At 61.5% G+C, this 10,583-nt stretch overlaps 1 protein-coding gene across 1 annotated transcript; it reads left to right on the top strand.

The window, feature by feature from the left end:
* Nucleotides 1-3,459: 3,459 nt before the first annotated feature.
* On the top strand, nt 3,460-7,565 carry OVOL1 (ovo like transcriptional repressor 1). The gene is made up of 4 exons (XM_061443175.1): nt 3,460-3,578; nt 5,279-5,424; nt 6,112-6,376; nt 7,271-7,565. Exons 1-4 carry the CDS (start codon nt 3,479-3,481, stop codon nt 7,555-7,557), a joined length of 798 nt encoding a protein of 265 aa, XP_061299159.1. The 5' UTR covers nt 3,460-3,478; the 3' UTR covers nt 7,558-7,565.
* The last annotated feature ends 3,018 nt before the right edge of the window (nt 7,566-10,583 follow it).

Here is a 10,583-nt window from a genome sequence, read left to right as displayed (position 1 = left end):
CATTAAGGGGTTCCCCATGGTCCCACTATAGGACATACTCCCTGCCACCCCCATGATAGGAACCACTGGCTTCCCTCCCAGTACGATTAAGGCATCCAGCACCATCATTCCCAGTCCCTGTATGGAATCCATGGGCATCCGTCCCGGTCCCTATATGGGATCCATGGGTATCCCTCCCAGTCCCTGTGTGGGATCCATGGACATCCCTCCCAGTCTCTGTATGGAATGCGTGGGCATTCCTCCCATTCCTTGTATGGGATCCAAGGGCAACCCTCCCCGCCCCTGTATGGAATCCATGGGCATCCCTCCCAGTCCCTGTACTGGGTCCATGGGCATCTCTCCTTGCCCCTGTATGGGATCCATGGGCATCCCTCCCTGCCTCTGTATGGGATCCATGGGGATCCCTCACACCCATTGGGGACCCCAAGTCACCCCCCATAGGAGACCCAAGGGTTGGGGGTACCCCAGTGCCCCCATATTAAACACAGGGATTCAGGGGACCCCCCCCAAATCCTCCCCCATACAGAATCCCCAGACCACCCCCAGTGGACCCGAGTTACCCCCCATAGGAGACCCAGTGGTTTGGGCGACCCCCAGCCCCCCATATTGGACACAGGGATTCAGGGGACCCCCAGTCCCGCATACGGAACCCCCAGACCCTCCCCCATGGGAACCCAACCCCCCCCCCCATAGGACCCAGGGGTTGGGGGGAACCCCACTGCCCCCCTTAGGGACCCCCCATTCACCCCCATAGCGGGCCATAGGGGGCGTGACCTCGGGAGGGGGCGTGTCCGTCACCTGCTGACGTAACGAGGGGGGGCCTCGGGGGGGGGGGTGAGCGCCGCTTTTTCCCTGCACCGTTTCCTGGAGCGCCTGTGACGTCACGCTTCCGGTTCACACACCCCGTTGACCCCTCCATAAGCCCCTCTGTAGCCCGTATAGACCCCACAGACTCACTATAGACCCCCTATAGACCCCATAGACCCTTATAGACCCCACAGACCCCCATAAACTCCATCGAACCCCTATAGACCCCATCGACTCCCCATAGACCCCCTCTAGACTATATAGACCCCTTATAGACTCCCGTAGACCCCTTTAGACCCCACTGACCCCCATAGGCCTCATAGACCCCATAGACCCCCTCTAGACTCCCTTTAGACCAGTATAGACCCCCATAGATCCCCTATAGACCCCATAGAACCCCCATAGGGCCCCCCAGAGCCTCACCGAATCACCCAAAGACCCCTATAGACCAGACAGACCCCTCCCATACCCCCCCCCCCCGTGGTATCCCTTATAGACACCATAGACACCCCCCTCCCAGTAGCCCCACAGAGCCCCCCTACAGACTCCATAGACCCCCTATAGCCCCTTTGCTCCCTGTATCCGCCCTATGATCCCCATCCCCTCCCCATCCCCGCTCCCTGCCCCGCCGGTCCCGCCGCTCCGGGCGGGGCTCCCTCCCTCCCTCCCTCTCGGGCCGGACCGGCCGGTTCCGCCGCGTCGCCCCGAGCCCCCCCCGGCCCCCCCCCGGGGCCACCGGGACCGGAAAGACGGGACCAGGGAACCCCCGGGACAGGAGCGGGACGGGAGTGGCCGCGGACAGCGGAGACAGGGGCAGGGGACAGCCCATAGGGGACACAGGAACGGGGACACCACATAGGGGACACAGGGACAGCCATAGGGGACACAGGGACACCACATAGAGACAGGGGCAGCCCACAGGGACAGGGAATACCCATAGGGACAGAGGCACACTCATAGGGACAGGGAACACCCCTGGGGACACAGGGATGCCCTATAGGGACAGGGGATACCCCATGGGGACACAGGGACACCCCATAGGGACAGGGGGACAGCCCATAGGGGACACAGGGATACCCCATAGGGACAGGGGACACCCCATAGGGACAGGGGGACACCCCATAGGGGACACAGGGATACCCCATAGGGACAGGGGACACCCCATAGGGACGGGGGACACCCCAGGGGGGACACCACATAGGGACAGGGGGACATCCCATAGGTGACACAGCAACACCCCATAGCGACAGGGGACACCCCATAGGGGACACAGGGACACCCCATAGGGACAGGGGGACACCCCATAAGGGACACGGGGATACTCCATAGGGACAGGGGACACCTCATCAGGGACTCCTCACAGGGCCAGGCGCACACCAACAGAGACAGGGGACAGCCCATAGGGGCAGTGGACGCCATATAGGGAGAGCAGGACACCTCATAGGTGACACAGCGACACTCCATAGCGACAGGGTACACCACATAGGGGACACCATATAGGGACAGGGGGACACCCCATAGGTGACACAGGGACAGCACATAGAGACAGGGGACACCCCATAGGGGACACAGCATCACGGGGACCCCCAGGGGACAACAAGAGACCTTGTGACCCTCCAAAGGGGGGATCCCTCATGTTCCCCATCCCAATGTTCCTATGTCCTCTTTGTCACAAATGTCTCCCCATGTCCCCACATCCCTCATGCCCTTGTCCCCGTGTCCCATATCCCCATGTCCCCGCCCCCTGTCCCCGTGTCCCCCTCCCGCTGTCCCCAGGCCGGGGTTGGGCTCCCCCGTTATTTCCCAACGCGGCGCCCGACCGACCGGCTCCGACACCGGCTCCGGCACAACCGGTCGCACCAGTCCCGGCACCGGCAACACCTCCCGGGGCGGGACCGGCGGGGCGACGCTCGGCAGCGGCACGGACACAGCGGCACGGACACAACCGGCACCCGACGGCGCCCGACGGCAGCCGGTACCCGGCGACACCCGGAGCCGGGCAGCGGTGCTGAGACGGCGGCACCGCGGTGACAACGGTGACACCCGGAGCCGGGAGCGGCCGGGAGAGGGGATGGACTGAAAGCGGGACCGAGCCGGGACCTGGGGTGGGAACGGGCCAAGGGATCGCTGATGCTGAACCCGAGCGAGGATTGGGGATCTGGCAGGAAAAGCGGCTGGGAATCCGGGATCCGGCACCAGGGCTGAGCAAGGATTTGGGAGCAGGCAGCAAACCCCAGCTGGGAGCTGGTGCTGGAATTGAGCAAACAGCTGGGATCTGGTGTCAAAATCGACCCGGAATCTGGGATCCGACATCAAAATTAACCAGGAATCTGGGATCACCATCGACCAGGAATCTGTGATCTAAAACCAAAATCAACCCTGGAGCTGGGATCCAGCACTAAAATTGACCAGGAATCTGTGATCTGGCACCGTTATTAACCCAATTATCATGTTCTGGGCTCACAACTGAGCAGGGATCTGGGATCCATCCCCACCTTCCATCTCAAGCACTGGGAATCCAGTACCAAAACCCATCAGAGGCCAGTGAATCCCTTGGGATCCCGATTGGGATCAGGGCTGGAACATCACCGGGTTCCATTTGGATCCATCGGGACCCATCAAGATTTATTGGGACCTATTGGGAGCCATCAGGATCCGTCGGGATCGGGCAATGCCTCGCGCCTTCCTGGTGAAGAAGCCGAGTGTGGCCTCGGCCAAGCGCAACTGGAGCGAGCTCCCGGATGAGCAGCGTGCGGAGATCTACGTGCCCAGTATGGGGGAGCCCCGAGACGGGGGGGGGGGGGGGGGGGCAGGGATCGGGGGGGACTCGGGTGTCATGGGGGGAACCCAGGAATCTGGTGGGAAATTGGAACTGCGAGACCGAGGCATCCAGGCACGACCTCGGTATCTGGGGGGACCCGTTGCTGGGAGATGGGTACTGGGGGGCTCCAGGCTTTTGGCGGGGATCCCCGTGTTTGAGGGGGTTCTGGTGTTTGGGGGGGATCCAGGTATTCGAGGAGCCCCAAGGTTTGGGGGGAGCCCAGTGTTGGGGGGTGAGACCTGGGTGTTTGGGGTGGTGGCAGCATCCAGAGGGGATTCATGTGTCTGGGGGTGGCCCAGGCTTTTGGGGGGGACCCCCGTGTTTTGGGGTTGGGCAGGAATCCAGTGGGAGATGGGTACTGGGGGGGGGGGGCTGAGGCATCCGAGGGGATCACAGTGTTGAGAGGGGACCCTGGTATGTGGGGACCCCAGCTTTGGGGGGGCCTCGGGTGCTTTGGGGGTACCCAGGCTTTGGGGGGACCCCGATGTGTTGGGAGGGTCCGAGGATGGCTCCGGCTTTATGGGAGGACCCTCGGCCTTTGGGGGGGAGGGGGGGGGCTGTTTACCCCGTGCCGCCCCCCCCCGGGCTGTGGGGGGGCCCCAGGAAGCGTCGCGGCGATGATTAACCCCCGTAATGACAGAGTCGGGGTTTGGCCCCGCCCGGGTGGGGCAGGAGACACGCGGCCGACACCACCCCGGGGGGGGTGCCCAAAGCCATGGGGCACCCCTCAGCTATGGGGCACCCCCAAAGCCATGAGGCACCCCCAATCATGAGGCACCCCCAGAGCCATGGGCCCCCCAAACATGGGGCACCCTCAAAGCCCATGGGCCACCCCCAGAGCCATGTAGCCCTCCACAAAGACTATGGTGTCCCCCCAAAATCATGGTGCCACCCCTAAACCATGGGGCACCCACAAATCATGGGGCCCTCCGAAAACCCATGGGGAACCCCCAAAGCCCTGGGAGGGGCTATTGGGGTGTCTGGACCTCAAGGGGGGGGGAATTGGGGTGTCCGGGGGGTGGGGATCGGGGTGTCCGGATTCCCGGGGTGATGCAGGAGGGGTGTGGGGGGTGGCGTGTCCCCCCCCAGGGCCCACGCGGGTGACACCCCGTAATTTGGGGTGTCGTGGCCAGAGCCGTTGGACCGGTTGGGGGAACCCCAAAGAGGCGGGGGGGGCGGGGAAAAGGGGAGCCCCCCTCGGGTCCTGCTGCAACGGGGTGGGGGGACCTATTGGGAGGTTATATCGGGGGGGGTCACATTTGGGGGTGCCCCATTGCAGGGTCAGAGGACAGGGGGTCTCCATTGGGGTGCAAATTGGGGGGCATTAAGGGGGTCACTTTTAGAGGTGCTCATTAGGGGGAGTCCAATTTCGGGGTACCTATTATGAGGGGGCCATTAAGGGGGTCCCCATTACAGGGTCCCTATTGTGAAGGTGCCCACTGGGGGGGTCCCACTGGGGGCTCCCATTAGGGGCTGCCCATTGGGGGGGTCCCCATTACAGGGTCCCCATTGGAGGGGGTCACCTTTTGGCAGGGTCCTATTAAGGAGGTCCCCATTATGGGGTGCCCACTGGGGGGGTCCCATTGGGGGTCCCATGTGGGTGCTATTTGGGGGTGCACCTCCCCTCACCTCTCTCCCCCCCCCCCCCAGTCTTCCTGGGGGGCTGCCCCCTGCGCAGAGACCCTGAGCCCGCCCTGGGGGAGGCCCCCGCATCACCCGTGTCCCCCCTCGACATGACGCTGCCCCCCCCGGCCCCCCGCGCACCCCCCGGCCCCTTCCTGCACCCCAAGGGCAAGGTAAGGGGGAGGTCCAAATGTGAAGGGGTCCTGGAAGTTGGGGGAGGGAATGTGTGGGGGGTGTCCCCAATATGAGGGGATCCTTAAGGCTGAGGGTCCCCAGTATGGTGTGTCCCTGATGTGGGGGATCCCCAGAACTTGTTGTCTCAATGCTTGGGGGGGGGGGGGGGGATCCCCATGACTGGGGGGCCCAAAAGTGAGGAGATCCCCATAACTGGTGGTGGGGTTCACCAAGGTGGGGGGTCCCCACTATGGGGGGGTCCGCATAACCAAGGGTGCCCAGGCTGGGGAGTTCCTCATGACCTGGGGGTCCCCAATGTGCGGGTATCCCTAAGGCTGAGAGTCCCCATTATGGGGCATCCCTATGGGTGAGGGTCCCCAAGGGGGGGGGGTCCCCATGACTGGTCTTTGTGTGTGTACATCCTGGGTTCAGCAGTAGCAGTCATTTTTCTCCTCCTTGGTAGCTGGTGCAGCGCTGTGTTTTTGACTTTCAGCCTGGGAACAGTGCTGATAACACCGATGTTTTCAGTTGCTGCTCAGTGTTTACCCTGGCCATGTTTCCCCTGACCATGTTTCCTCTGGCCATGTTTCCCCTTACCCCCTCATGCTCTGCCAGGGAGGAGGGCTACTGCTAAACCTAGGACAGTGTATCCCCTCAATTTACACCCCCGTCCCCTCCTTCGGCAGGTCCCCCCCAGCCCTCTGGGTGCCCCCATCCCCACGGCTCTCCCCATGGTTGGGGGGGTCCCGGGGGGGGTGCCGGTGGCCGGGGGGGTTCCGGGGGGAGCCGAGCTCTTCTCCTGCCCCGTGTGCCAGAAGAGCTTCGGGTTCCAGCGGATGCTGAACCGGCACCTCAAGTGCCACAGTGAGGTGAAGCGGCACCTCTGCCCCTACTGCGGCAAGGGCTTCAATGACACCTTCGACCTCAAGCGTCACGTCCGCACCCACACCGGTGCGATGGGCGGGATAGGGAGGGAATGGGGTGGGATAGGTTAGGATGGGGATGAGGATGGGGGTGGGATGGGATATGGATAAGGATGTGATGGGATGGGGATGAGGACGGGGGTGGGATGGGATACGGATAAGGATGTGATGGGATGGGAACAGGACAGAGGTGAGGTGGATGTGGGACAGGATGAGGGTGGAATGAGGTTGGGGATGGAATGGTGGCAGGGATGGGATGGGGGTAGGAATGCAAATGGGATAGAGACAAGGAAAGGATGGGAAGGGAATAGGAATGAGAGTGAGATGGAGACAAGGAAAGGATGGGATGGGGATAGGAATGAGAAAGGGATGGAGACAAGGAAAGGATGCGATAGGGACAAAGATGGGATGGGATGGGATGGGATGGGATGGGATGGGATGGGATGGGATGGGATGGGAAGGGTTGGGATGGGATGGGATGGAATAGGATGGGTTGGAATGGGATATGACAGCATGTGATGGGACGAAGAGAGGACAGAGATGGGACAGGGATTAGGATGGGGACAGGAATAGGATGGGGATGGGGGTGTGACAGGGATGGAGACAAGGAAAGGATGGGATGGGGATAGGAATGAGAAAGGGATGGAGACAAAGAAAGGATGGGATGGGGATAGGAATGAGAGTGGGATGGAAACAAGGAAAGGATGGGATAGGGACAAAGATGGGACGGGATGGAATAGGATGTGTTGGAATGGGATATGACAGCATGTGATGGGACGAAGAGAGAACAGAGATGAGACGGGGATTAGGATGGGGATGGGGGTGTGACGGGGATGGAGACCAGGCTGTGGGTTGCGATGGGAGGGGATGGAGATGGGGCCGTTCCCTATGGGAAGACCCCCCCCTCACCTCCCCCCCCCAGGCGTGCGCCCCTACAAGTGCAGCCTGTGCGAGAAGGCGTTCACGCAGCGCTGCTCGCTGGAGTCGCACCTCAAGAAGATCCACGGCGTGGCGCAGCGCTACGCCTACAAGGAGCGGCGAGCCAAGCTCTACGTGTGCGAGGAGTGCGGCGGCACGGCCGAGAGCCAGGACGGGCACATCGCGCACCTGCGGCAGCGCCACCCGCACAGCCCCCTCCTGGCCAAGCTGGCGCGCAAGGCGGCCACCAACCCCCCCCCGGGCCCCCCCCGCATGGCCCCGCCCCCTTGATGTGGGGGGGGGGGTGTGAGGAAATGGGGGGATCCCCCCCAACACACACACACACGCAACCCCCCTATGTGGGGTGCTGGAGGGCTCTACATCGCTGAGGCCACGCCCCCGTTTGGGGCAGGGACACGCCCACTTGGGGAGGGGTGGGGTGGTGGGACCCCCCCCACCCATAGGGGTTAAGCACAGACCACGCCCCTCAATGGGGAAGCTCCGCCCACCGCGGGGCGCTCACCACACCCCCTCCCCGGCTGGCCCCGCCCCCCCGGTGTATCCATAAAGGTCGAGATCGAAAAGAGCTTCTCGAGGTGCTGTGGAACCCCAATAGATGCCTACAGACACTCCATAGTCCCCCATAGCCCCTATAGGCACTCCATAGTCCCTCATAGCCCCTATAGACACTCCATAGTCCCCCATAGCCCCTACAGACACTCCATAGTCCCCCATAGCCCCTACAGACACTCCATAGTCCCCCATAGCCCCTACAGGCACTCCATAGTCCCCCATAGCCCCTATAGACACTCCATAGTCCCCCATAGCCCCTATAGACACTCCATAGTCCCCCATAGCCCCTATAGACACTCCATAGTCCCCCATAGCCCCTACAGGCACTCCATAGTCCCCCATAGCCCCTATAGACACTCCATAGTCCCCCATAGCCCCTATAGACACTCCATAGTCCCCCATAGCCCCTACAGACACTCCATAGTCCCCCATAGCCCCTACAGACACTCCATAGTCCCCCATAGCCCCTATAGACACTCCATAGTCCCCCATAGCCCCTATAGACACTCCATAGTCCCCCATAGCCCCTACAGACACTCCATAGTCCCCCATAGCCCCTATAGACACTCCATAGTCCCCCATAGCCCCTATAGACACTCCATAGTCCCCCATAGCCCCTATAGACACTCCATAGTCCCCCATAGCCCCTATAGACACTCCATAGTCCCCCATAGCCCCTATAGGCACTCCATAGTCCCCCATAGGCCCTATAGGCACTCCATAGTCCCCCATAGCCCCTATAGGCACTCCATAGTCCCCCATAGCCCCCACAGACACTCCATAGTCCCCCATAGCCCCTACAGACACTCCATAGTCCCCCATAGCCCCTATAGACACTCCATAGTCCCCCATAGCCCCTACAGACACTCCATAGTCCCCCATAGCCCCTATAGACACTCCATAGTCCCCCATAGCCCCTATAGGCACTCCATAGTCCCCCATAGCCCCTATAGACACTCCATAGTCCCCCATAGCCCCTAGAGACACTCCATAGTCCCCCATAGCCCCTATAGACACTCCATAGTCCCCCATAGCCCCTACAGGCACTCCGTAGTCCCCCATAGCCCCTATAGACACTCCATAGTCGCCCATAGCCCCTATAGGCACCCCACAGTCCCCCATAGCCCCTATAGACACTCCATAGTCCCCCATAGCCCCTATAGACACTCCATAGTCCCCCATAGCCCCTACAGGCACTCCGTAGTCCCCCATAGCCCCTATAGACACTCCATAGTCCCCCATAGCCCCTATAGACACTATAGAGCCCTCTCCATAGACCCCAGAGTCACCTAGACCTCATACAACTCTACTTTAGTTGCCTTACACCCCTTACAGACATCCCATAGCTCCCATACCCCTCCTATAGACACCCTATAGCCCCTACAGACACCTTAGACCCCCTCATAGCCCCTATAGACACCTTAGACCCCCTCATAGCCCCTATAGACACCTTATAGCCCCCTCCATGTACCCTCGAGACACCTAGACCTCCTATAACCCCACTTTAGTCCCTTTAGCCCTTTGCAGACATCCCATAGCCCCTCTATAGACTCCCTATAGCCCCTTGCAGACATCCCATAGCCCCTCTATAGACCCCCTATAGCCCCTATAGACACTTTTTAGCCCCTCATAGACACATTACAGTCTTCCCCATAGCCCCTAGAGACACCTATAGAACTCCCACAACCCCTGGAACTATATGACTATAGCCCCCATAGCTGCCCCATAGCCCCTTACAGACACCCCGCAGCACTCATAGGCCCCTATAGCCCCCACAGGGTGCATGTGTTAGTCCAGTCTTTATTACCCGCGACCCCCCCCAGCGCGATGGGGGTGGGTGGGAAAAGGGGAGGCCGGGGGGGGGGGGGGGGGGGGGGGTGTCACCCTCACCCCTCCCCCTTCCAGGTTTGTTCCCATCGTCCAGTGTCATTCCCGCCCTTTGGTCACAGGCTTCGGCTCCTCCCCCACCCCCCCATTGCCCCCCCCATGGGTGGGGGTGGGGCGTTTGGCAGCAACGAAAGGGGGGAGGGGCAACAACACTCCCCCCCCCCCCCGAAATCCGGGTTCCCCCTAAGGCAGCATGGCAGGGACAGGGTTAATAAAGGGGGTGGGGCTAAGGGGGGACAGAGGCTGGGGACCCCCCCAGTGTGAAGGAACCCCCAAATGGGTGAACCCCCAAACAGGGGGACCCCAATTGTACCTCCAATTAAGTGATGCCCCCCCCAATTAAGACGTGAGCCCCCCTCAAATAAGGGCTGATCTCCCCTAAATGGGTGACCCCCCCCCAAGTTAAGCAATGACCCCTCCCAATTAAGGGGTGCCCCTACTTATGGGTTGGACCCCCCCTAAAATGGGGTGCCCACTAATTGAGTGATGCCCCCCCCAACTAACAGGTCACCCCCTCAGAGGGGTGACCCCAACTAAGTGCTCACCCCCCATTAATGGGGACCCCCAACGAAGGGGTTCCCCCTAGTTAAGCACTGACCCTCTTAATTAAAGGGTGACCCCCAATTAAGCTCTGAGGCCCCCTAATTAATGGCTTCTCCCCTGTTGTCCCCCCTCGCTGTACCGCTTTCCGCCACCAGGTGGCGCTACCGCGCTTAGGCCAGGGCGCGGTGTTGGGGGGGGGGGGTCAAGTCGGTCTTAAAGGGACAGTACTCCCTTTAACAGAGGCGTCATTTCGGGCGGGGGTTTTGGGGGGTCGGTGGGTTATTAGGAGGGGGGATGCAAGGAGAAAGTTTGGG

The sequence above is a fragment of the Pezoporus flaviventris genome, unplaced genomic scaffold, assembly GCF_033815535.1.
Source record: "Pezoporus flaviventris isolate CSIRO_AGI_PZ_B2104156 unplaced genomic scaffold, CSIRO_AGI_Pfla_v1 ptg000317l, whole genome shotgun sequence".
Classification (NCBI taxonomy): Eukaryota; Metazoa; Chordata; class Aves; order Psittaciformes; family Psittacidae; genus Pezoporus; species Pezoporus flaviventris.
The sequence above is the reverse complement of the archived record's forward strand: the minus strand, read 5'-3'. Positions and strand labels throughout refer to the sequence as shown.